Here is a 27,651-nt window from a genome sequence, read left to right as displayed (position 1 = left end):
CACCAAGCTTTACGCCACCATCACACCTGCTGCTCAGAAACTATGCACCATTCGTTGTTCATGCTGCCTCTCTCCAAGCAGACTCTGTCCCTCTCCATCTAAGTTATTGTTTATTGAGCACCTATTACTCTCAAGAAAGACGGCAGCATCCCCACTCTACAGGTAACACAAGTGCAAGGAAGATCTGAGATGTGACTCCAAGGCCTGGGTTCATTGCACCACACGTTATCACTACCTGATAAAACTACACAAATTCAACACAGGATGTCCCCTCAAATGCAATAAATACAACAAAGCAGGAAGAACTATGACAACAGCTCAAAGTATCTTACAACAAACCTTCTCAACCAACTATAGCATATTCCAAAGTCCTCAAGAATTAGGCCAAGGAAGTCCCCACAGATGTGAAGTCGGACACGAAGGATCCTTTTCTTTAAGAATCCAACATATAAGTACCTTCAGTTGATAAGACTTGGCACTAATCTTTCAGCCTGAATTTCTCAATAGGAGTCTGAGACTGCATGTGGATCCTTGGCAGAAACAGTCAGATCAAAGGTGACTTTGTTCTCTATTGGCTGCTGACATAAGCACTGGCGCTCCCACACCCAAACATGATAACCTTACCCTGTGGCAATGATGTCAGCCAGCTGAGGAGTGTTAGGTGCAATTTTGATTGTGACAGTTTCAAAGTAGAGGTGCTCTTTCTGCGCATGGATGGTGTATGTGCCAGTGGTTATGTTCTCCAGACGGAATGAGCCATCAGCTTTTGTTTTGACTGTGAAACAAAACACACCAACAAAAGATGAGCCAACAAAGAACTGCCTAGCCCTCCATATTCACAAGAATACGTGAGACAAAAAGCTGACATATTTTCAGAGTCATTAAGATTTTGTTTCGTTTCCATTTGTCGATGATCAAACACTAGCCCCAGGGGCCAACACGTCTGCCCACCTTTGATTTGGTTATTCAGAGTGACCACTGCCTCTGGAACACCTTCTCCTTTGGGCCCATTCAGGACCCTCCCAGTGACAGAGAATCCCATGACGTGGAACACGGGCTGGAAGATGAAGAACAGGAAGAAGGTTCTCGTGCATGAGCTGCAAATGTCTCCCTTATGCCACTCATGCCACCACTCACACCATCGCTCAGCACATCTGCCCACACTGGTTTCTCCCAGTCCCGTGTGCCAGCCACGCTCCTTCTCAGCTCACCTACACCAGTGGCTCCCCCACCGGCGGCACATTCCCTGAGTCTGTCTCCTTTCTTGTATTCCTAACATTTGACATATTGATGTATGTCAAATAATTGAATAAAACAGATCTATAGATTTACTTCCCCAGCTAAAGATCACCGAGTCAGACTGGTGAGAGCCCCCCTATCCTTTCTCCTTTCCTTCCCGCTCCCTCCAGACATCCCATTTTGGTGTTTTCTAACCCCCCAAGCTAAAACCCAGCATCACTTCAACATCAGTCTGTCCTGTGGATTTTACCTCAGCAAGGTCTCCCAAGCCCTTTTCCTGCCTCTTCCTATCACACCCTGAATTCAAGTCCTTAACAACTCCACCCCAGCTGCTGCACTGCCCACAGTGTCTTGTAATTGGTTTTTTCCTGTGTCTGCCCATCCCACTCATGAGGGCCATGGCTTTGTTCTCTCTGCAGCCTCTATTTCCAGCCACCCCAATTCTTGGTTCCTCAAGCTGACCACATGGGTGCACCACATGCATCCCTCACAGGGGCTTCCACACCAGCTGCTCCCTCAGCCTGGATCTTCTCCCACACCTGGAGAAGATCTGGCAGGAGGCCACTCCTTTTCTTCAATCAGGTTTCAGTTCAAACTGTCACCACCTCCGAGAAGCTTTCCCTGACTATCATAGCTCAGTAGTCCCTGCCTCCCACCCCAGCCAGTCACTGTACATCATACTAATCTATTAGCTTCATCAAAAAATGACCGATATCTGATATGTCCTTGTTTGATGTATTATAGTTGTTTACCTCCCATTAGAATGTAAGGTCCATAGAGATGAAGACCTTTTCCGTCTTAGTCACTGGTACATAGTAGGCACTCAATAAGTAACTCCTGAATGAATGAATGCATATATGCCACAGCATTTGAGAGAGCTTGAAAAAAAATAAAATGGCTTCCTTTTTATTCAGGTAGCCTTTCTTGATCCTTCCAAAAAGATATGGTTTATCCACTTATTAATCCATACATCCACTCAACAAACACTTTTATTAGGTACCTACAATGTGCCAGGCACTAAGTCACATGTTAAGAGCACAGTGCAGTTTACAGGCCCTCTCATACCTGAAATTCCCTTCACCTCTCTGTTTAAAAACATGTCTTTCCCCACTCAACTGCTCCTGCTCTACTCCACAGGCCCCTGAAGCACGCAAGAACTTCATCTTCTCACCCTTCTAACCCCCTCCAGGGCACAGCACAACAGTCAAGTGCTTTCCTGAACCTCACAAAGCAGAGTCAGGACCCCACGGAGCACGCCACCTAAACGCCAGCGCCTACCAGTGCAAGCTCCCTTAGCGCAGCCCTTTCAAATGTAACATTACAAGAAAACAATTGAAATCTAATATTTTCAATAACTGTAACACTGGGTGGTCCATTTAGGAAAGACTGTTATTTTCTTTTGGGATTTGCTCTATCTAGCTAATTTGCTACAGTAACCATTTTCAAATTCTGTAATTAAAGATGTGTGATGAAAAACATCTTTACTCTCTATTTTAGGGCCTAGGGAGTTTATCAGGCTGCCTATCCATTCCTCTCACCACGGTCCAAGCTCTGTCAGCTCTTACTGGTCGACTGCCACAGCCTCAACTGGTCCCTTGCTTCCACCCTGCCCCTTGGGAACTCTTCTCAACATTGTAGCCAAAGGAACCACACCTCTCCTCTGCTCAGAACCTCACCCAGAGGGAGCTAATTGTCATCCAAAGTGGCCCACCAGGCCCGGTACAATCTGCCCCATCATCTCTCTGTCCCTCTGTCCCCTCCTCCCTTCCTCACTCCTTCCATTCCAGCCACCCTGGCCTCCTGGGTCCCCCAAACTCTCTAAACCTCAGAACCTTAGCATCTGCCATTCCCTCTGTCTTAAAACACTTCCCACAGAAGTTAAGTATGGTTCACTGTCTTTTCCCTTTCAGGGTGTGGCTCAAATGTCACCTTCACAGCGAGACTTCCCGAGAACACCCTGTAAGACAGCCATCCGTCTCAATCTTGAAAATGTGTAATCTTCTTTGTTGCTTTATTGCTCTAGAGAACACTAATCACCTTCTAATATACGTTTTAATTTACTTGTTTGTAAGTATATTCCTTTTCTGACATTAGAACGTGAATTCCACACAACAGGAATTGTGCTTTGTCCCTGCTGTAAGCCCACCCCTGGAATAGTACCTGAACGATGTCACTGGCACTCAACAAACACATTTCCCTGAATGAAGCAGCTATAACTAGGGCTCCAAGTCTCTACCATACAGACACGTAGTAAGAGGGTTGAGGTATCTAGTGAATGCCAGGCTAAACTAGAAGAGTACAAGATTCTGGTGTTTCCAACAGCCCATCTTGATAAAATACTGATTATTTTCTTAAACTTGTCTGCAACACCTGTGCCCAGGGATGGGAACTCGAACAGCTGTCCCTCCAGAAGATGGGGAGTTCCTACCTCAATTTTCAGGCTGTCGTGTTCCACTGTGAAGTCGAGCCTGGAAGGAGCAACATCAAAGGTAATCCTCTCCCCTCTGTAGAACGGAATCTGGAAGGCAGAGTCTGTTAACTACTAAGAGCCAATAACAAGATTCACCCATCAATATTAGTAATCGGTCCGGCAGCCCACAAATGACAAGGGGTTCAAGGCAGACCAAGAGGAACTATCATTCTGCTGCCGATTTTAAAAGAAAAAGAAAGGCCTGCATTTCTGCAGCTATTACCGAGGGGTCAGAGTCTTATCCCAAGTAACTGCTAAATAAAATGTTCACAAAACCGAGGGCAAACCAGTTAGTCCTTACCACCCAAATGGCATCGACTCTGACTGCATCTAAGAGTCCCAAACACAAACAGAACGGAAACTGCTTCGCTCACCACAGTGTAGCCCCCACTTGGCAAGGACGAGAAGGAGAAGGCGCCATCTTCTTTGGAGACCGCGTGGCACAAATATACCAGACTCTTGTCTTGGGGCTGGAAACCGGGCACTGGTGAGATGTTGCAGCCCAGCACATCCTAGGCCAGGAAGAACAGAAAATGACTTCCTTATCCACTTCCATGTTCTGACTGTCATCAACTAGCCACACTACAGGAAAACTTTAAGTTTTATGTCACAAAATATGTCTTTCGGAAATCTAAGGCATCGTATAGGTAAAAGGAACAAAAATCTTTACATTCAAGTTTAAAATGGCACAGTTTTCTTGGAAAAAAAGACATGATTGCCCATCCCTACAATGGGTCATCATTCTTCAGGTAAGAAAACGGAGCTCAGATGGACAGACAATAATGCAGGGAAGGCCTAGAGAGAGGAAGGGATCAGGGAGGAGGGGGTCAATGCGGGGGAGAGGGGACACCTGTAATACTTACAACAATAAAGATAAATTTAAAAAAGAGAAGAAAAGAAAGAAAAAGAGCTCAGGAAGGCAAAGAGACTGGCCCAAAGTCGCATAGCTAGTAAGAGACAGAGCTGGGATTTGTCTGAAATGGATTTGATTGATTTCGAAACCTGTGCACTTTACACCAAACTCCACCATCTCCCAAGATAGACATTCAGTTTCTTATAAGTCAACAGAGAAACACAATGTTCTTAAATGTTGAGATTCTAAATCAACCTTGACTGCATTTTAAATAGTATAGTCTCAGTCTCTCCTTTCTTCACTTTCCTTTGCTTACCTCTTTGGTTACTGAAGAAGAAAAGAGAAGAAACTTCACGCCTTTCATGGGCTCCCCATCACTGCGGACAGAGCCAGACACGTTGTATCCAGCCACAATCAGGGGACTGGCAGCGTTAGCATTGGAGTTGGTCACTCGCACAGTGGTGCTCGCCTACAAAAGAAGATTTTAACTTCCAAAAAAAGAAACAGTATATATAAATTCAAAAAGCACATATGGGGGGTGGCCAATTGATGTTTCTCTCTTACATTGATATTTTTTCTCTCTCTCCCTCTAAAGTCAACCAATCAATCAGGGAAGGAAGGAAAGAAGGAAGGGAGGAAGGAAGGAAGGGAGGGAGGGAAACACTTGCAAAGTGTTTAAGAACATGGGGACATGCTTAAGCTACAATATTAACTAGGAAAAAAGTAACGTAAAATTGCATATGTAGTCTAATCACTATTTTTTCATGCCCAAAATGAAGTAAAAGGAAATATGGCAAATGTAGATAATGGAAATTTCATCTGTATGGTGACATTTTACTTCTTTTACACATTTTCCACCTTCCAAATGTTTTGTGTCCAATCCTCTATTCTGTATGTTTCTATTTTTAAAAGTGAGCATGCCTTACTTTTTCCCTATGTTTAATGGTATATAATGCATTATTTTTTAAACTAAAGTACGATTTATGTGGAGAAAAGTACACATATTCTAAGTGTCCAGGGCAGTGATTTTTACAAACTGAACATACCATGCAAACAGTGCCAGAAATAGAACAGAACCAGCCCCCACAGCCCCACTCAGGCTCATTTCAGGTCACTGCCCCCCACAAGGGGCAGCCAGCATCCTGACTTTTAACAGCGCACTTTACTTTGAAACACAACTTCATATTAATAAACTAAATTCCTTTATGCATACAATTAACAATGTAAGCCTTAACATTTATTCTATACGTAACATGTAAGCCACTGAGTTTTAAATAAAACATTTTTAAACCTAGGCTGAAACCATATCATCAATTGTAACTGGATAAAACCTATACGGTAAAAACTGAAACACTGATTCTGATCCTTCTTGAGCAAGAATGAGGCACAGCCTCAAAGTTAATGTAAAAGCTAACATGTCGAAATGTCCCTTAAGTCTTTCTTATTTCAATTTGTTTTTCCACAGCTATTATAAAACCGCACCTAGTATATTTCTTCTTTTTTTTATCTTTTACTATAAACTATTTCAAACAAAATGATATAAGAAATACTCTAAAGAACACCTATACACGCTCTAACCAGCTAAAGAAATGAGTAAAAATACAATTTAAGACCCTTACATCTCCCCTTCCTCCTCCCTCTACACATGTCAGTAACCTAATTAGCATATGTTTGCCATTCCTACCTACATCTGTGCAATTTTTCCACATATGAATACATCCTTAACTGGGATGATCAGGAGTGTTTTTAGTTACTATATAAATGACATCATATTTCCTTATCCTTCAGCAACTTGCCTTTTTCCTTCACTGCAGGTTTATAAATATAGTCATATTGATGTATGTAGCTCTGGTGCATTCATTATGGCTGATGTGCAGAATTCGACTGTGTGATAAAAGCATAATCCACTCCCTTCTTAAGGAACATTTAGGTTGTTTGCAATATTTTGCTACCGCAAACGAAGTTGCAATAAACATTCTTATACATTCTCCTTGGGCACATATACTACAGTTTCTGGGATGTTAAGCATATTTATAGAATGTTGTTCTAGACTGATAAAAGCACAACAAAAAAAATCTCATCAGGTTCTTTTGTGTTGATTTGGCTTAAGATAGCTATAGTTAATAACAAACCTATTTCACAGCAGGAAGACGGTATTTTTACCTAAAACTGAAACCAACATCTGCTACAGTGAAGGAGTTTCACCTTATAAATACCATCAAGCTCATCAGCAGCACTACTGTTTTTTCATCTACTTCTAGAAAAACCATAAACTCATTTCACATCCTGAACCGAAACCCCTGCTGTCCCCAAACCAGCACTTTGTTGCCACACTAAAGACATAACGGAAATGTTTACCTCTTTCAATGCCCAGGTTGGATGAGTTGCAAGGATTTCATAATCTCCGGGAAGGACTTTAAAAAATGCAAACCTAAGGATACAAAATACCACTTAACTCACTCCCAACAACCCGAGTAGTTCTAATTTTATGACCAATATTGGAAAGCACAGAAAACAGTGTTTGAATTATCACAAACTTGCCGTTAGCTGGTTAGTGAGCATAAACAAAATTTCATCCTTCACGGTGCAATGCCACATCAGACAGCACTTACTGTGTATAAGGATAGGTATTCTGTGTGCCAACAGGAAAGATGGTTTATGTTTTCCTTAACGCCCAGGAATTCTGGCCTAAAAACCAGTCACTGTGGTTTAGCAGGCTTCAGTCATAGAATAGGCAAGTGAGTTTTGACAGAGGGGAGTGATGTGTCAAAGGCACAGAAGTGGAAAGGAGTCACATGTAAGGGACAGAGAACAGATCTGATGGGCTAGGCAGACACTAACAGGATGATGCTAATGATATGGGCGGAAAAATGGTAACAACTTCTGAATCCTATGCAAAAGAGTTTAGACATGTGATCAGAAACAAATATGACATTATGGGCTTGTATGCAAAGCAACAGCGATGAAAGCAGAAGCCAGTGAAAATCTCTCAGGTAGCAACTGACTAAGACCAGAGTGAAATGAACTGAGGTTGGAAATGGAAGGATTCTGACACATTTAACCCTTTAAATCTGCAAAGCACCGGACAATTAGAGGGCTAATTGTTCTAATGAAATGAACTACAAAAGCATTCAATTTATTCTTCTGTGGTGGTATTTTATTTTATCAAATGTTGCCTGTAATAACTGGATAGGGCTTGGCAATCACTTTGCTACAATAAAATCGAAGCTGCCACTGGATTTTGGTCTTCGTAAGATGTAACCTATACTTCACATCCATGATATCCCTGGTCTATAAGTTAATATTTTTGTTTAGTTAGTGCTGATCCAGAAAGATCAAGTCATTTATCCCAGCAAGGTCAACAGCAAACTACTAGCCTAGAGAAAATGAGAACTCCACATTCCTTCTATAGACCAGGGCTGGTGAGGCATCAATCAAATGTTATTTCAAAAATAATTTCAACAATCATCATTTAAAAATCGAATGACTTACTGACAGATTCATTATAAACTTCAATTCTGCAGCTTAGTCAATTTTATATATTAAAGTAGTAATGATCTGAATGCTCTCAAAATTATCAGTTGGAACTATTCTGCTATTAATCTTGGCACATCTGTTAACATTTACAACTCAATGATATAAATCCACTAAATAAATGCTTTAAATTTGACTTAACAAGGTTAATTAAGTAGTCATCAGTTCTAAGTACAAAACAATTTTGATGTAATAGGGATACAATGATTTGTAAAAATCATAATTGCGCTAACCTATATTTGAGGTAAGTTATTAAGCACATATGTCATGCCAAAAAGCTTAAAACACTAACACTAGATAATTTAATCTTCTCAATAACTTTAGGAGATAGATTTCATGATTATAAATTTTTAAATGAGGAAATGGAGGCCCAGAGGCCTTAAATAACTTGCTCCTGGTTAAACACCTAGTAAAGGGGAAACCAGGATTCAAACCCAGGCTCTTGGGCTCCAGAGCCAGTGCCAACCATTAAATAAAGACCTACTATATGCCAGGCCCTGCAGTAGGTGCTTGATAGGTGTTATCTCATATTCAGTAATCCTGCCAATGCTACATGCAATGGGTCAAATGACTTCCATTTTACCGATGAGGAAGGTGAGGCCCTGATGGACATGAACTTGTCCAAAGTTAAGAGGCCAAATTAGGATTTGAACTGAGGTCTCCCTAAATCCAAAGCTCTCCAACCCCCATCAGAGCCCCGCTCTAGCTACAAGGCAGGATGGCACAAGCACAACTCACTTTCCACCAGGCTGCGTAACTGTGGACTGGATCTTCGCTTCGGTCCCTGTGCTTCTCAGAGACACCTGAACTCCAGCAGGACCCAGGGGCTGCCCTTTGCTGAGAACCTGTCGTGGAGAAGGAGGTTGAACTTGACCTAGGAGCAAAGCACTCCTCTCAAGAGATCCTGCTCCTACTCCCCACATGGGCCTAATAACCTTCTTTGGGTGAAAATTCCTTTGAAAAAGTGATGGAGATCATGGATACCCTTCCCAGGGAGGTTTGAGGGGCTGTGAGAGGGAACAGTAACAGTATAGTAATACTGTGTTTCACTGACTCTAAGACACTGTCAGTTAAAAATATACAATTATTTTACAAAGTTTGGAGTATAGAGATGATCCTCATCTCTAACAGGAAACCCACACATAAAGACAGAACAAAAGGGCCTCTCTTTGGTGTAAAAGTAAAGAAATAGACCTGCCGTGCAGAAAAGAATGGCAGGGAAATGTGCACGTCTCAACCTTGATGCTGGATGGAGGGAAGAAAAAAATCTCCCGGGAATCTGTCCCTATAAAAGGCCACTCCTGGCATTTACATGCTAACAGCCTCTACTCTTACAGGGTAAGAGAACAACCTAGATCGGACCCCTAAAAACACACACTACATGTTATACTCGATTTTATCGGTTCCCAGATCCTCTTGAAGCTTACCTGTGGGTCCCTTGTGTGATCAAAGTCCCCAGGTTAAAAAGTCCTATTTTTTTAAAGGTAAGAGAAGACCCAGTGGGTACCACAGAGCAAACATTAAAAAATAAGCAAGTTCTGGAACCAAACCTTTCCATTCACAGAGAAGCCCGTAAACACAAAGTTGATGTCCCCGCCCTTCGTGCAGATGTCATTGACGCCATCCACATAGAGCTCCACGTTCGTTGGTTCTGAGGGATGAAGATGGGAATGGAGTACAAGACACAAAGAAGTTTAGTTCTGGGAAATTGTCTAGGTAAAATGCATTTTACTGGTTAACTTTCATTTTATTTATTTTTGAGTACTTAATATAGTCGCATGGTTCAAAATCCAAAGGTATAAAAGACAGGCAGGGCCCTGGCTGGTTTGGCTCAGTGGATAGAGTGACGGCCTATGGTCTGAAGGGTCCCGGGTTTGATCCCGGTCAAGGGCATATGCCAGGGTTTCAGGCTCAATCCCTGGTAGGGGGTGTGCAGGAGGCAGCCAATCAATGATTCTCTCTCATCGTTGATGTTTCTATCTCTCTCTCCCTTTCCCTTCTTCTCTGAAATCAATAAAAATATGTTAAAAAAAAAAAAAAAAAAGACAGGCAGGGAAAATCTCCCTCCCACCCTTATTCCTTGGACACTCAATTTCCTGCCCCAGAGGGAACCAGTGTTTAGAGGATAATATACTCTTGTAACAGTCTTTCAGCCAAGTTGTATCTCAGAGTCCCATGGAAAATTCAGTGAGCACCAATTAGCTTTATTCACTTTTATTCACTGAATGTTTACCACAGGCCAGGCACTGAGCTAAGGGCATTTAATTCTCAAAACTACTGAAAGAGGTAGGTAGTAACATCTACAATTGATTGAGGGGTAAACTGAGGCACGGGAAGGTTAACAGATCTCTCAAAGTCACAGCACTTGTGAGTTACAGGACCCCAATTCAAGCCCCAAAAATCTGGTTCCAGTTCTGTTCCCTGACCAAGTACATAGGTTCAGCCATATTAAACCAGGGCCATAAACTCCAATGCTCCCAGAAAGCAAAAGGGTAAGAAGTAAGCAGACAGGCCAAGTGGGGACTATGTGAATGACTCGATCCCCAATAGGGGGTGGGTGTGCAGGAGGCAGCCAACTGATGATTCTCTCTCATCATTGATGTTTTTTCTCTCTCTCCCTCTCCCTTCCTCTTTCTGAAATCAATAAAGTATATTAAAAAAATAATTTAGAACAAAAAATTACACACAAACACACAGGTGAAGATGCCAATAAAAATGGACGGAAGCTTTGAACAGGTACCTCACAAAAGAGAATATCCAAATGGCCAATAAACATAAAAAGTGTTCAACTTTGCCCTAGCTGGTTTTGCTCAATGGGTAGAGCACTGACTTGAGGACTGAAGGGTCCTGGGTTCAATTCCAGTCAAGGGCACATGCCCAGGTTGCAGGCTCAATCTCCAGTAGGGGGCATGCAGGAGGCAGCCAATCAATGATTCTCTCTCACCATTGATGTTTCTATCTCTCTCTCCCTCTCCCTTCCCACTCTGAAATCAATAAAAACCTTACCTAATAATAGACAAACATGTAAATTGACCGTACCTCTGCTACGCCACCAGCCAATCAGGAGTGATATGCAAATTAACCCAACAAAGATAGCGGTTAATTTGCATACACAGGCGCTGCATGATTGGGGGGGGGGGGCGCGGGACACTTGCAGGCGTTCTGCCCCACCCCCAGTCTCTCAGAGCCTCTGGGCAGCGTGGGAAGGCAGGGCCAGAGCGGAAAGAGGCGGCTCCCGGAGTAGAAAGAGACAGCTCCAGGGCCTGATCGGAAAGGGGCTGGGCCGGAGTGGGAAGTCAGTGCCAGCAGCCAGGGTAAGGAAAGCCCATTCTAGCACGAATCTTCGTGCATTGGGCTTCTAGTATATATATTTTTTCAAGTGTTCAACCTCATTGACCATTGAGGAAACTCAAATCAAAATCACAATGGATACGACCACATCCCCACCAGAATGGCCAAAATGAAACAGACTGACCATGCCAAGTGTTGGTGAGAACGTGGAGCGCCTGGAACCCTTACACACTGTTGGGAGAGGAGAAATTGCTATATCTACTTTCCACGTTTTGCCATGTCTACTAGAGCTGAGCATGTCAAAATTCTATTGCCCAGTAATTTCATTTCTGGTATATACTCAACAGAAATGCAAACACACATGTATCAAAAGATATGTACAAAGATGTTTGCAGGAGCACTATTTTTATGGCCAAAATTGGGAAGCAAACCAAATGTCCATCAAAAGTAGAAGGGATAAATCACTTCATATTCAGTAATAGAATGAAAAGCTACACATAATACAAAGGAATCTCATGAACAATGTTGAAAGAAACCAGATACAAAAAAATGTGTGGTTCCATTTTTATTAAGTTCAAAACAATCTATAATTTGAGGTCGGGTTAGTGGTCCACCTGGGGGGAGGGGTGCGGTGGAGCAGTTAAAGAGTGCCTGTGGGTACTGATAAAAGTTCATCCCATTGTCTGGGTGGCAGTTACATGAGGGAGTTCACTTTGTGAAAATTCCTGAAAGTATGTTATAATTCAATAAAAATTTTAAAAGCTTATCAAAAAGAAAAAGCATTGACAGGAAGGGAGGGGGCACCAACTCCAACTGGCTGTCAATTTGTGACCTCTGCTTTAGCCATCAGTTGGGTTTGATTCCCTCCCCCCACACCCTGCCCAGCTTCTAGAATGCACCAGCCAGGTGCTCCTGAGTTTGAAATGGAAAAGAACTTCCCCACAGAGCCAAATTAGCTACCCGAGCTTCCCTTCACCTGTTATGACGGCAGGGACGCAATTCTTCCTTGTCTAACTCGTAAGGCAGCCAGACGGAAACAACCACGGCCCCCCACGCCTCTCCCTAAGCTATAGAACTGGGATCACGCACATCTGCCATAGCAAAAAGTCAATAGCGTTTCTTCTCCAAATCATCAGCCAGCTCAAAGCAGAACCCTCCATTCTGATCTCAACCCCATCCCACCTTTCCAACTTTGCTAAAAGGCAGATACTTTTTGCTAAAAGCTCAGGAAAGTGTTGAGCTTTTGTATGTATATGTGCAGAAGGACTTTTTAAGTATCGCCTAATTACCTGCTAATGATGTGCCAACCATTCTGAACACAGAAATATATTGGCCGATTAATCCTCCAGGTCGCCTGTGAGGCAGGTGCTTTTACTCTCCTGACCCATTAGAGAGGAGTTGGACACGGAAACAGGGGAAGTAACTTGTCCAAGGTCATCACAGAGCTGGCAAGGCCCAAGGCTGCCAGATCTTCTGATCTCTTAAGAGAAGCAGAACTGGACTTTTATGTCAAATCTCACAATGTTTAATGTTACAACTAACTCACACACACACACAAAAGAAAGAATAGTAACACTGAGGGAGCTAAGAAAGAAGCCATCCTGGGACAAAAACAAAGTCCCCACTTCTGACCTCTATATATAATCCTACTGCCACTTAATGAATGAAACTGCTACAGTAGAGTTTCCTGAGAAAGGTACTAGAAAAAATGTCTATTCTAAGAAAAATGACAAAAAACCTCAAAGTAGATCTAAGGTAAACCCAATCTATTCTAAAGTGAAAAGGCAAGGGACCCTCTTCTACACTAGAAATGAATATTCAGTATTTTAGCAATCGATGCACTCTATCAACTTAAATTAATAGTCAGCATATGATCTACTCATTTGCAGAGTATTACCTGGTTATTCAGTTAACTTACCAAAACTCCACCCTAGGGGAGGCTCAATCTTCAGAATAAAATCTCCCTATGAGGGGGGGAAAAAAGTAAAGGATTGAGAACTGATGACCCTTCAACTAGCTTAACTTAGTTTAGTGCTACCATTTAATCTAGAATTTTTACACAGGAAATGAAATTCCAAGCATAAACTGAAGCTGATCACCAGAAGTTCCCATCCAACCAATCAGAAGACACCATGTTAAAGCCCAAGGGAGAATCCTAAAGACACCATATTCAGCCACTCCTTGTTTTTTGATACCAAACATACCATTAATGGATCTATTAACCCCATATATGCCTAAGGTTGCCAGGGTCAGCACAAGAACTAAAGTAATTTCTAAACACTATATTTTACTCATACACCTTGATTTCTTGAGATTATTTTAATAGTTTAAAAAAATAAAATAAAATCAATTTTAAAAGATTTCAAGACCCAGCTAGTCCACCTCTAGCAATCAATTTTATGGACAAGGTGGGGCAAAAGTGGTACTAGAAAAGTGAGTCTAAGAAACACAGAGCTTATTCTTGTCTTATTATTTATTAATTATTGTATTATTTTCTACAGACCACAATGGCAGCTGGGGGTGGAGTTGGGGGAGGGGACAGGAAGAGATTAACTAAAGAACATATATGCATATATGCATAACCCATGGACACAGGAAGGATTGGGGTGAGGTAGGGGTTGGGTGGAAGGAGGCAAAAAGGGAGAAAATGGGAGATATCCATAATACTGTCAACAATAAAATAAAATTGTAAAAAAGGAATGTAAAATAAAAAAGGCAATAGATCTATACATGCTAATGTTGAAAGGAACCAAGATATTACCATAGGAAAAACAATCAAACCACATAGTGATTTCTATGGTTCGATTCCATTTGTCTTTTTTTAAAAATCAAAATCAAGAAAAAGCAGTCTATTAGGTTATACACCAAAACTTTTTTCAAAGGCTACCACTAGATAAGGAGTAGCATCTGGGGGATAAAAGATAAAATTTACTTCAAATATTTCAAAGACCTTGATTTTTTTTTTTCACAGAGCTCATAAATTCACCTATTACTTGCATAACTTTCTTAAAGCAACATTTTAAGCTGCTTGCAAATAAAGGGTGCTTATAGTAAACCAGGGTTTCTCGGCCCTAATACTGCTGACATTTGTCTGTCCTGTGCAGCATGATGGGACGTTTAGCCTCCTTCCAGGCCTCTACTCACTAGGGAACTGTAGCACTACCCCCACCGCCCACAGTTGTAACAACCAAAAACGTCTCTAGACATTGCCAACTGTCTCTGAAGACTTTGAGAAACACTATATTCAATCAAACCGATCCAGAAGCTCTCTCCTCCAGAATTTGGCCAGAATTGTCACATTCCACTTATAATTCATGAAACAGTGAGCATGTGCTTTTGTGGGAAAGGCCATTCTCTGACTAGCACAGCCCTGTGGGCCACACCACTTCCCATTATAAAAGACTAAATTACTCTGTCCTCTTACCTTATCATACAAGGGGATCATAAAGTAACCATTGTTAGGGGCACAGTCTGTCTGGTATTTCAAAGTCCCATGCTTGGTGTACAACTTTATCTGAAAGAAAGGAAAGAGAAGTCACAATATCACCTTTGAGAATTAGCCATGTATGTTACACCTAAATGCATTCAGTCAATGAATTTGCTGAGGATCTACTAGATGCTGTTAGCACTGGGCATGCAGGAGAGAAATAAGTACCCCCAAAATAATGTGATTCCATACTTTTTAGGTTAGAAACCATCTGAAGTCTACCACAAAAGTTCTATTTTTCAATGATTTTTTAATTTTAATGACTGTTTCTATGTTGCTTCTAGGTCTAAAATGTTCAAACTTGCTGTTAGTAAGGTGCTTATTACAAGCAATTTCTGCCCAACCAGAGTGGCTCAGTGGTTGACCATCAACTTGTGAACCAGAAGGTCACAGTTCGATTCCCGATCAGGGCACATGCCTGGGTTCCAGACTCGATCCCCAGTAGGGGAAGCGCAGGAGGCAGCCAATCAATGATTCCCTCTCATCATTGATGTTTCTATTTCTCTCCCCCTCTCCTTCATCTCTGAAATCAATAATAAAAAATTTAAAAAAAAAACAATTCCTGAGCCCCTCTTGTGTTCCTAAACTAGGTTTGAGGGGTCAGGCCAGGGATCTATTTTATTAACCCCAAATGATTTACTTGTAGTAACACTCATCTAGAAATTTTTTAGTTTTCCATTTTATTTTCATTCTCAGGACAAAAACTTCAAAAGACATTTAATATATATCCTCTCCTCAAGGACTGTAAAACTCTTGCCTCCTGAGCATTCCCAGACACAAACTGTTAACCCATTTAGATGCTCAAGTAACATCTGAGTCTCCCACATACTGTGTGACCTTGGGCAACTCATTTACCCTCCTGAGATCCTTTGTTTCTTCATGGTGGATGCTCAGATTCACAGCTATGCATATTAAGCACCTGGCACAGAGTATGGATTAAAAAAAAGTAGCCTGCATTGCTATTTACTGTTACTATTTTACTATATTACTATGTTGTATTACTAACATCTCTTAGAAGAAAAGAAAGCAATGTGGTGTCATTGGCAGGGCAGAGGCTGGATTCAAAAAAGATTTCCTAAACCTACCTGCATGGATCAACCACTCTGAACCTCAGTTTCTACATCTGTAACAGGAAGCAGTTGGATCTCACCTCTAAAATGTTGATGCTGTGACCATGATATGGAAATAACAAATGTGTCATACCAGCTAAGATGTAGAAAGCCAAAAACTCACATGTACACTTGGGAAAGGAACAGAGTTAATTTACACTTGGACTTCTAAGTGCCTGATGAGTGTGACCACAGCTTACACTCCACAGTGCCTGGGACGATGTCTTGTTTAGTGTAGGTACTCAATAAATACTCAGTGAATCTGTTTACAGGCCATAGAGAAAATCAGATGCACAAACCTAAAGCAGGCATTGAAAATCCACCTGCCCAGAGGGGCGAGGGAAGCAATGTCAAGGGCATGCATGTAAAGGGAGACAGATCACTACTCAACCCGAACCAAGTTTTGCAACCCAAAGATCAGCTGGTTTTCCAGATAAATCAGGAATCCGGTTTGTAAAATGAAATCTCCTGATTGTCAAAGTATCGGCAACCAGTATTATTTTTCTTCTGTAGGGATTTTTGTCTGTTGTGTTTACTATACTGCCATATCCCCACCCTGGACAGTTTCAGTACATGCAGGGGCTCACTCCATAGTTACTGACTGAATGATTATGATGGAAAAACACACAAAAGGGAAGAAGGCTAGGAAAGAGTAAAAGTAGTTTTATTAGCAGACAGAAAATACAATCAAGAAATTATTGTGAAACATCTTGATTATTTGCATGTCTTTCATTAAGTACAGATCAGGACACAGGGTGGCAATACTGGTATACATTACACATATGAAATGTTTGATTTCGTAATCAGAAATTATGAAAGAATAAATGTGTCAGACCATCTGGACAGGCAGCCTTGGGCTCACGGAGCACACTTAATATTAGGTCACAATACCTGACTGTGCTCTCAAGGTCACTATTGTGTTTGGGGTGGGAGTGCCCATAACTGCCTTCACTTTCCTCCCAGAGTCCCAGGAAACTACAAGCTACAGAAAAACCTATCCAGGCAGCTTCTGAAATGCCCTGTGCCTACACACTGGAGGCAATCCAGAAGGTGGCATGGGTACCCAGCTGACCCTCGGAGCCCTGCCCCTGCCAGTGGGTAGAGCCTTTAATTAAACACCCAACTTCTTAAGATCAAAAATGGTGGAGAAGCCACAGACAGAGGGGCCTTAAAGGTGATAATTGATTATCTTCTTTAGGAAATCGATGGCACTAGGTTCTGCTGCTTCTCTCACACGATCTACAGGAATAAATAGGCACTTGGGGCAAGGCCAGGTCAAAGAACAAGAGGGGTATGGCATCGGCTTCCTCCCCCTGCCCCAATCCTCAGAAACCTCTGCAGAACATCAGTTTACCCTTCACCACAGCTCTCCGGCTGCCAGCCCTGGGGAGGCTCAAACATGCTTTCAGGCAGCCTTTGGAGTCTCAGTGCCCAGTCCCTTCGTTTTGGCATCTTTTTGGTTCTTTTTTTTCTCTTTTAAATCCTCATCTTCTGCCCCATCATTCAGTAACCACCTAAAATAGAAGCCACCCTTCCCTTGGGTCCCTGCCCACTCAACCTGACAAGTGACCTTGTATCCTTACTCCCATCACCCTCCCTTCCTCATTACAAAGCTTTCTGGGCCATAATTCCACTGGACTGATAATCATCTAACTGACTAGGGCTTTGCAACTTAATAAAAAGACTTCCGCACAAATCTCTAGTGTAATTCCAATAACTAACCAGCACGGCAATCAAGATAGCTCACAGCTCTCCACTTTCAGAGAAAACACAGTCCCAAGCGGGTAAGCAAAGGGGGCCAGGGATTAAATATACAGATTCCCAGCTCCAGAGATGCCAACAGAGATCTGCTGGATCAGGATCTCTGGGATGGGAACTGACGTTCTTTAAAAGCATCCCAGTGAGTGTTGGGGGGGGGGGGGGACTTAGTGGAATAGAACTTTTGGGGGCACTGAGTTGTGGAGTTTGGGGGTAAAACTTGTGGCCTCTAGGTTCTGGAATGTGGCTTCTGGGAAATCTGAGTTTCAGGAGGTCTGAGTTTTGAGGACCTGGATCGGGCGGGTCCCCAGGGGCCTGGGGCCTGCTGAGACTGGGTGTTGAGAGATCTGGGCCTGGATTCTGGAGACAGTCTGGGTTCTGGATTATCTTGAATCTGCATTGTGGGGAGCTGCAGTTTGGGTTTTCAAGAATCTGGGAGTCTTGGTTTGGAGGACCCTTGGTTTTGAGTGATCTGGTAAAAGTTATGCACCACCATCACCAGAAATGTCCCTCACACCCCTGCGCACACGGGTTCTGGCCCCCATCCCGACTGCAGAGCCGGTCCCTCGGCGGTACCTCCACTCCAGCGCGTCCGAGGAGGCGGAGGGCCCCGCGGCAAGTGGCGCCTTTAAAGGGTAAAGGACGCCGGGGATGAGGGGCTAGGGGCAACCGCTCGGTGTCAGAGGAGAGACCACCGCGGCCCACAGAGGTTGAGTAACCGGCCCAGGGTCACACAGCGAGCTCCGGCCGGGCCGCGGGGCGAGCGCTCACCTCGATGAGCGAGTAGTTGATCTCCACGTCCGACTTGACGAAGCCCCCGCAGCCCACCACGATGTCCTCGGAGCCGCGCGCCGGTCCCACGCCGCTCAGCAGCAGCAGCACGGTGGCAGCCACCACCGTGGGCCCCGGCGGCCCCACGCCCCGACACACCCGCATGGCCCGGCCTCCGCCGCCCAACCCTCCGCAGAGGTCCACGTCCCGCTCCTCACACCGCACGCTGCCCGCCGCTTCCTCTTCGACCGGTGGCTGACAGCCCAAGCCCCGCCCCGCCGTCACTGCGCGTGCGCGCTCCGACCCCGGGCCCACGCCCCCAGGCAAGATGACTCCCGCGCATGCTCAACACCAAAAAGAAGTCATGTGTGCCCTCTAGAGGCCTGGAGGACTCCGCACACCGTCTGACAGGTGCAGTTGCAAGGCGTGTGAGCACAGGCGCAAACTCCAAAGAATTCTACCTTGGAATTCAGTAAACCTAAAACTGGAAAGGACTAGAGACTATTAATCGAAGTAGTGTTTAACAATTTTCCCTATTATTTCGCAGTTTATATATATATATATATATATATATATATATATATATATATATATATATATATATATATAAAATCAAAAACCAAGTTAGAAATTTGTGTAAGTTGGTGCATTTTTCCATGATAAATGACCAATAAGTTTTTTTAAAGCAAAACATAGGCCATTTAAGTTCAGCATAACACTTAAAATATATTTATATTTTATTTTAATCCAAGCTCTAATAATATTTGCATAGAAACAAATTTTGAGGGTTTTTCCCCATAAGCAGTTTAATTTACTTTGAATTACCTCTGTAAGATGAAACATGATTTGTCTGAAAAGTAATTTAGATTCAGATATTGTATTTTGTACCAAGATTGGATAGATACTGTAATATAGATTGAATTTAACTTCAGGTCACCTCATAGAAATAGACAAAAATTGCTTTTTCTGAGCTGACACTTTTGGAAATCTTCCATTTTGCTCCTAAAAAAAAAGCAAGTGCTTTATTTTGATGGTTTTTATATTTTGTTTCCAATTCATGAGGTAAAAGAAAATTTCCCACTGGAATTTGCCATTGTGGCTAAGACTTTGAGACTCATAAAAACTATAAATCACAATGATCTTGAACTACCCAAAGGTCAAAACCCTCAGATTGGCTGCAGTACATCCACTGGGGATCTCAATAATGAAAGCATCTGACTTCAGTTTCTCAGTCTGAATTCTCATTTGAAATACAGTGAGACTCTCAACTGTTTGGTTATAGAGAGAAAAGATTTAAATAATTGTTTTATTGCTTGAGGTTTGTTATATATAACTACAATTGAAATATATGCCCTTTACCCTCCCTAACATGCATCCCTGGTCTGTATTGGCAAATCACCAGGGGTTGAAAAACCACCAATTAGAAAATGCTGGCCTATGGAACCTTCTCGTCTTACAGAATGAGAAACTGAGGCTCTGAGAGGGAAAGGGGACTTGTCTAGGGCTCTCTGCAGGCAGCCATGTGATGTTCAGAGTGCTGGAAAGTGGGTTTGGAGGTGCCCAAGTTCTGTCCTTGGCTCATAGATTTCCTCTATGTTCATCCTGCCTTCCTGACCATTCCCCCTCGAATGTCCACCATTCCCCTCAAATTCATCTTCAAATATACACAGAAATAAAGAATTAGGGCTGTGGCAATGCCAATTAGAGAGGGGGTTGCAGACAGAGGGAGCTCAAGCCTCCCCCAAATTTCCAACAGCCTCCACCAAAACCACCACACATAAACAGACATATAGTATAAGTGTAAACAGCAGACCTGCCACACTCAGCTCCAAGACAGATCCTTGGGTTCTTTGTGTCCCTGCTCTTCCAGAAGACCCAGACAGGAGGATGGCTGAAGGGGAAGCATAACAAGAAAGGGGTGGGGGGAAGAAAGCCAGGGGAACCCATATGGTTGAGGTCCTGCAGGAAGCAGGAGAGAAGATGAGGTCGAGAGCCTGAGAAGTAACAAGGCAGCGTGGAGAGAGCAGAGGATTTTCATCCTGCACCCAAACTAGCATCTATGCTTATCTGTCTGAAAAAGCTGGGCCTTTCCGTCCTATCCTGAAAGGCATGCATGCTCACTGCAGAAAGAAAGGAAATCAAAAAGGAAAGGGAAAAAAAAAGAAAATTGGGATTCCCATAATGCTGCTTTAGTGCACTTCCATCTCTTCATTTATGCATATAGGCCACATAGAACCGTTTCCAAAAAGAACTTGTTGCTTTAAGACCCAGGAGAAGAAGGTAAATGACATGACTTTCCCACTTTCTCCAACTTAAGCATATACTTTTTCTTTTAATTATCATAGCCTATTTTATACTATGATCTCTTTTTCACTTAGCATTTCGCAACCATCTTTCCAAATTAATATATTTCTGCAACGGCTCTTTAAACCACTACTTAATAACCTATGAAGGAAATAATGATACTAATGCTAATAATAGCTAACTTGCTGAGCATTTATGTGTGCCTGGCACAGTGCTGAACTCTTTACTAGTAATCTTCTTAAAATCTCCCCACTACCCTGGAAGCATACAATGTCCATCCCCACGGATGAGAAGACGGCAGCTTAATCAGACGGTTCCCCCACACACCCCAGTTGTTGGACTCTTAGCCTGTGCACACCTGTTAGGTGCTTTCATCGGGATAAATTCCTGGAATGGCAGTTCCACAGTATTCAGGAAGTTCGGGGTGACACTTTTTGCGGGGGCCTGGAGGGTTATCTGGAAGTGCCACTGCACTTTCTGGAGCTAGGGGATCCCCTCCCCAGGAGCCCGTTGGGGCCTCTCTGAGCCTCGGTTCATCCCTTCTTGCTCCACCCCCGCCATGAGGCTGGACCTTGCCCGGTGCTTCGCAATCCAGGGGCTGGAATCCAGGCCAGGCCTGCCGGGCTCCGCCCCTTCCCGGTCTAGGAGCCCCGCCGAGGGGGCTGCCAGGGACGGACCGACAGACCCACGGACAGACAGACGGAAAGACTGTGCTGATGGCCGCGCAGGGAGAGCCCAGCGTGGGACCAGAAGTGAGTGTCCCCTGACCGTCCCACGCCCCTTTTCCCAGTTTGATAGACCTCTCAGAAGGTATAGTACTGGGAAGGGGAGATACCCCCAAATTACTAGGCCGGATGAACAGCAGGGGAGTGCGACCCCTTTAACCAAGCCCATGCCCAGAAGAGCCTAGCGTAGTTAAAGGGGCCTCCAGAACTACAGGAACTTTGACCCCTATTTGCATAAAGCTTCAGAACCCCTATTTCTCATGTAGGCTCTAAGCAGAGGACTCTAGGGAGTGGAGTTCATGGTATGGCAGTAAAGGTCACAAAATCTCACGATTTCAGGGGCCTGGTAGGTAAGGCAAAAATAATAGCTGATGTTTAAATGAGGGCTTACTTTGTGCCCAGCATCTTAGAGATTGATTCTCTTATTATCCCCCCTTTGCAGGGAAGGAAACTGAGGCACAGGGAGGTTGCAGTTTACAGAGCTGGTGAGTGGTGAATCCCGGAGGATTCGAGATTACCAGAAGGGAGAGGTTTGGGGGGACCGTTAATATAGTAGAGAGAAAACTGAATAGGCCATGTTCTCTAAACTTCATATTCAAACTTCTTCTAGCGTTAGAGAAGGCCAGGAGCCAGGATAAGAATCACAAACTGAGAGTAAAGTTTGGGGTCAATGGCGTCAGCTCTGTCGCTCCTTGTTTGTGTGAGTCCCAAGAAGCCTGTTCCCCTCTCAGTGCCTCAGTTTCCAGGTCTGTGAAATGGGGGCAGTACCACCTACATCCTAGAGTTGTTATAAGGATTAAGTGACAGTCTGTGCCCAACACTTATCAGGGAGCCCAGCTCTCCTAGGCTCCCGGACCCAACCACCTGGGTTCAAATCCTAGCACCACCACTTTCCAGCTCGGTGACATCGAACAAGTTACTCAACCTCTCTGGGCCTCAGCTTCCTCATGTGCAAAATCAGTGTGATCACTGCATCTCCCTGATAGGGTTGATGCTTGGGTTAAAGGCGTTGAGGATTATAAGGTATTCCAAAGAGTGCTTGGCATGTTTTCATATAAATGTTAGGGGTCCAAAAAGTTGCCTGGCCCCTCAGCAGGTGAATTTAGGACCCCTGTGTTGTACCATCATAAAGTCGCCCTGGTGTTCCCTCAGGTCTGGAACCAGACGGAGCCTGAGCCCGCTGCTAACAGCCTACTGAGCCTTTGCTTCCTGAAAACGGCAGGGGTCTGGGTGCCCCCCATGTACCTCTGGGCCCTTGGCCCCATCTACCTCCTCTATATCCACCGCCATGGCAAGGGCTACCTCCGCATGTCCTCCCTGTTCAAGACCAAAATGGTAGCTACTGCCTCGGGGAGCCTGGAACCAGACAATGGCTGGGGGTGGGGGAGGAGCAGGCTGGAACTGGCAGAGACCCCAAAGGGGGTCAAGAAGGGAACTTAACCAAACAGAGCAACACTCCACAGGATACAGAGGTAAACTCAGTGGAACAAGGTTCACTCAAACAGATTGGTAATAATGAAAACACACACACACACACACACACACACTCATGCGTTCCTGAACAGTTTCTGGCCACCATAACCTGGCATTCTGCAAAGCACGGCATACACAAGGTAATTTTAGGATCACGCTAGGATAAACCTGTTACATGTTTAACAGTTATGCGTTGATTTTTATGTTTCCCAGCCCTCAGTACTAAAGAACAGTTCTTAAAATTGTTAGGTATCGCCCCGGCCAGTGTGGCTCGGTTGGGCATCATCCCGTGCACCAGAAGGTTATAGGTTTGAGCCCAGGTAGGGTGGCATGCAGGATGTTTTGCTCTCATCTCTCTCTCTCTCTCTCTCTCTCTCCACGCCCCACTCTTTTCTCTCTAAAAATCAATAAAAAAACATTGTTAGGTACCTATTTTAGTGAGTTACAAAAACACTTGCATTGGAAGGGTGAGCCTTCCTGCTCCACTATCTATCGCATTCTCCTCCAGACTTCTACAAGAATGCCCTTCAATGTTCATTCATTCCCATGCCACCCAGTTAATTTTTGTCCTGTTGCCAACAATCTATTGTAGACGCACTCTCCCTTAAAGGGCCAGGGAGTACATATTTGAGGCTTTGAGGGTCATGTGGTCTCTGTCCTAACTACTGAGTGCTGTTGTGGCAGCAAGAAAGCAGCCACAGCGCACAGTAAACAAATAGTCCCGACTGCGTTTCAATAAATATTTATAGTCGCTGACATTTGAATTTCATGCAACTTTCACGCAATATGGCATGTTTACTCTTTTTACTTTTGTTCAATGATTGGAAAATGTAGAAAGCCATTCTTAGCTCACAGGCAATACAAAAACAGGCAGTGTGCCGAACTCTGCCTGCGGGTGGTGGCGTGACCCCTGCTTTGACTAACTGAGGCACTTTCAATAGTTGTCCTGGTGTGCCTAGGTCTGGCCTTCTCTCCACATGTACGCACTCCCGCTTTCTTGCTTTCTCTTATTCAAGAGAGATGGAAGCCTTCAAGAGAGGGCCTGGAGACATACAGGTCCCAACAGAGAGTTTCCCCTTGGTTTAACCATAGGGATTGGAAGAGACTTGAAGGAAGTGTACCTTTTTCACTGGTGAGTCTATTTCATTCCACTCTGTTCCTTTGTACCTAAGCTCTCTCCTGTGCACGCCTGGAGCACCGCCAGCATTTTGGAAAACACAGGGTTGGCTCCAACCCTTGTGTTTCATTATTATATGACAGTTACCGGTCAAGATCGATTTGCAACACCCCTCACTGCCTTTTCTTACGCAAATTTCCCATCCATCGGGCACAGCTAAATTATGACATTGGTACATGCAGTGCCCCATCCAGAGCCATAGTGATGTGGGGTCACTGTGCAGTTTGCCACCACTTTCTTTTCATCCATGAGCCTTATCTAAGCCTGTCTCCCCAGGTGCTTGGGTTCACCCTCATAATCTTGTACACCTCCAGCGTGTCTGTCACTCTTTGGAGAATCCAGCAGGGGATGCCCCAGGCCCCTGAATTCCTCATTCACCCCACCGTTTGGCTCACCACGATGGTAAGAACATCCCAGGCTTGCTGGCTTGCTCCTGGCTTCCTGCCCTTCCTGCCTCAGTGAAGGATGCGGGGCAGAGTGGGGTTCTCCCCTGCCCCCTCCCCCCGCTTAAGAGGCGTGTCCTGACTCTCTGTGCAGACCTTAGCAGTGTTCCTGATCCACATGGAGAGGAAGAAGGGGGTCCAGGCATCTGGGGTGCTGTTTGGGTACTGGCTGCTCTGCTGTCTCTTGCCAGCTATCAGCACCGCCCAGCAGGCCTCACAAGGGGTAAGTGGGGACCTGGGCCACCTGGGGAAACCAAAGTGACAGTTTCAGGCCTCGGGTCCCATCCTTCCCCCTCCCCTTTCCACACACAACCTGTTCTCTACATAGACACAAACACCTCAGTTGCTTAAACTCTAGCGACTCACAAACCCACTCACTCCCATAGAAGTACCCATCATCCCAATGTCTTTGTCAACACAAGTTCTCATTGTCTTACACACTCACAGCACACACTTTACTTGCACAGCAGACACACTGGGTCACACAACCACAGACTCTGAAACATCTCACACACACCTGCATATGTGCAGTCACACTTGCTGCCACCCAGTTGTGGCTGTGCCTTCAAGTTCCCACACTACACACACATTCACACAGCCCTCCCACAGTGCCCGGGCACAGACACACTGTGGGTTGGCAAGCTTGGAGTTCCCATGTGAAATTCCACACTAGTCCTATACACAGAGGGCAAAAGACGGGCCACTTTAGACTGGAACATGCAAGCAAGGGAACTTATCCACAAAGCTTGTCTTGGTCACCACAAGACAAGGAGATCTCCACACCCACCCGCCGGAATCTTAAATACAGCAGCCTTAACGGGGTTCAGTCACGTGAACCATCCAGACACCTTGCTCTCTCAAGGCTGCCTCATTGGAACAGGGGAGGGTGCAGAGCCTCTGATGGCCCAGGTCCAGCTTGTAAGTCATCCAGCACTCACGTCCTCTCCATGACCTCCCCCGATACACACCTGCACATACTCTTCCTCATGCATGCAGGTTTCCCCTCATGCTCACCTACTCCCACCCTCACCCATGCTCTCATGCATCTGTATGTCCATGCTCATTTTGTAAACCCACTCATATTTCTGTTTCCCAAACTGGACAGCAGCATTTCCATGTTAGGGGGCATGATGGATCATTTTATCTGCAGAGAAAAATATATAGCCTAGACAGGGTTGCTCAACCTCAGCACTCGTGGCATAATTCTCTTTTGGGTGGGGAAGCTGTCCTGTGCATTGTAGGATGTTGAGTAGCATCCCTGGTCTCCACCCACTAGATACCCGTAGCACTAACCCTCGTCTTGGTAACCCCAAATGTGTGTCAACATTGTCAAATGTCCCGTGGGGGCAAAATCACCCCCAGTTGACAACCACTTGCACAGGTGGCACCCACCTAAGACCTGTTGAGCCAAATGGTTAAAAGGAGAGGACAGAGAACCACCCTTCTGTCTTTAAGGACAGATTTTTACAAAGTAACCTTTGTAACTAAAGGGAAAATTCCACAGGCCACTCACTAGTGCATCAAACGGGGCGGGGTGGGGGGAGTTCCCACAGTTGACTTATCAATCTGCCTGCCTAGACTCAGTGGGACTTCTGCCTTCTCTCCCGCAGGGCTTCCAGAGTGACCCCTTCCGCCACCTGTCCACCTACCTGTGCTTGTCTCTGATGGTGGTGCAGTTTCTGCTGTCCTGCCTGGCCGATCAACCCCCCTTGTTCCCTAAAGACCCCCAGCAGTCTGTAAGTTGCCAATCCAGTGCCTCCCTTGTCCCCATTCTACTTCTGGTCTCAGTCTCCCCATGTAACCAAAGGGGGATGAACTAGAGCACAGGCCTTTTCTTTTTTTATTCCGTCATTCAGCAAAATGTGTATGGCACATCTACTCTATGCCATGGGTTGGCCAACTTTTTCTGTCCAGAGCAAGATAGAAACTATTTTAGGCTTTGTGGGCCATATGGTCTCTGTGGCAACTACTCAACTCTGCTGCTGTAGCACAGACAATATGTCAACAAAGGGAATGTGTTCCAATAAAACTTTATTTGCAGAGACAAGCAGTGGGCCGGATTTGGCCCCCAGGGCTGCAGTTTGCCTGCCTTTGCTCTGTGCCCCAGCTAGGTACTGAGGATTATACTGAACAAGCAGATGTGCCTATCTTCATGCAGCTAACAGCCAAGTAAGAGAACCAAACATTAGCCACATCATTACACAAATGTGTGGAAAATTACAACTGGGGGAAATGCTCTGCAGGAGAACCTCGTGGTCCCTGAGAGCTTACAACAGGTAATGTGAATTCAGGAAAGAATTCTCTGAGGAAGAGACAGTTGATCTGAGGTAATCTAAAAAGAAATAATCAAGTTAAACTACAATCTGGCTTTTTGCCATGATAATGGCAGAAAAATTTAAAAACTGATAACAAGCTGTGATGGCAAAGATGTGCTGAGATGCGCACTCTCATGCCCTGTTGGCGAAGAACATAGGTGTGTGCAATGTTTCTGGAGCTGCTGGCAAAATCTCAGGGCAGAGCCCTGTCTACTTCTTCACCAGTCACTGAGGGATGCGGCTCAGAATGTTGTCTATGTCGTGCATGGTCCTTGCTTGGAGAACTGCCTGGTCTCAGTATCCTATATAATAAAAGCTTAATATGCTAAGTGTCTGGTCATCCAGTCGTCCATTCAACCAATCAATAGCATAGCAATATGCTAATGATATGCTAAGACCGCTCAACCACTTGCTATGGTGTGCACTGACCACCAGGAGGCAGACACTCCAACCGGTAGGTTAGCTTGCTGCTGGGGTCCAGCCGATCAGGACTGAGCGAGATGGGCCAGACATGCCCTGGAGCCCTCCCACAGTCCTCCCTGGCTGGCCAACCTCCCGTGTCCCTCCCTGGCCTTGATCCCTGCACCCTCTTGCAAACCAGGCTGTGGGACCCCTGACCCTCAAGTGCATGAATTTTGTGCGCTGGGCCTCTAGTTAATAATAGTTGTTCTTCTGGGAAACTGTTAGTTCTTCCCTTTGGAT

The 27,651-nt window shown here is 44.6% G+C and overlaps 2 protein-coding genes across 3 annotated transcripts in view; one reads left to right on the top strand and one right to left on the bottom strand.

Moving 5' to 3' along the window:
* LOC308253195 (BOS complex subunit NOMO1) overlaps positions 1 to 18,794 on the bottom strand; it is a 53,195-nt gene extending 34,401 nt beyond the window's left edge. The window contains exons 1-11 of the mRNA XM_080678423.1: positions 18,513 to 18,794; positions 14,812 to 14,901; positions 13,306 to 13,351; positions 9,647 to 9,747; positions 8,835 to 8,941; positions 6,921 to 6,993; positions 4,879 to 5,031; positions 4,084 to 4,221; positions 3,668 to 3,757; positions 952 to 1,057; positions 625 to 775 (exon numbers count right to left, since the gene is read on the bottom strand). Of these exons, the coding sequence (XP_080534549.1) occupies positions 625 to 775; positions 952 to 1,057; positions 3,668 to 3,757; positions 4,084 to 4,221; positions 4,879 to 5,031; positions 6,921 to 6,993; positions 8,835 to 8,941; positions 9,647 to 9,747; positions 13,306 to 13,351; positions 14,812 to 14,901; positions 18,513 to 18,677 (1,220 nt within the window). The 5' untranslated portion in view covers positions 18,678 to 18,794. The remainder of the gene's footprint in view (positions 1 to 624; positions 776 to 951; positions 1,058 to 3,667; positions 3,758 to 4,083; positions 4,222 to 4,878; positions 5,032 to 6,920; positions 6,994 to 8,834; positions 8,942 to 9,646; positions 9,748 to 13,305; positions 13,352 to 14,811; positions 14,902 to 18,512) is intronic.
* A 2,695-nt stretch (positions 18,795 to 21,489) lies between these two features.
* ABCC6 (ATP binding cassette subfamily C member 6) overlaps positions 21,490 to 27,651 on the top strand; it is a 52,306-nt gene continuing 46,144 nt past the window's right edge. For both annotated transcript variants that reach the window (XM_080679394.1, XM_080679395.1), the window contains exons 1-5: positions 21,490 to 21,568; positions 22,694 to 22,876; positions 24,468 to 24,593; positions 24,729 to 24,857; positions 26,245 to 26,370. In XM_080679394.1, the coding sequence (XP_080535520.1) occupies positions 21,533 to 21,568; positions 22,694 to 22,876; positions 24,468 to 24,593; positions 24,729 to 24,857; positions 26,245 to 26,370 (600 nt within the window). In that variant the 5' untranslated portion in view covers positions 21,490 to 21,532. The remainder of the gene's footprint in view (positions 21,569 to 22,693; positions 22,877 to 24,467; positions 24,594 to 24,728; positions 24,858 to 26,244; positions 26,371 to 27,651) is intronic.

This window comes from Plecotus auritus (assembly GCF_963455305.1).
Source record: "Plecotus auritus genome assembly, chromosome: 7".
Classification (NCBI taxonomy): Eukaryota; Metazoa; Chordata; class Mammalia; order Chiroptera; family Vespertilionidae; genus Plecotus; species Plecotus auritus.
The sequence above is the reverse complement of the archived record's forward strand: the minus strand, read 5'-3'. Positions and strand labels throughout refer to the sequence as shown.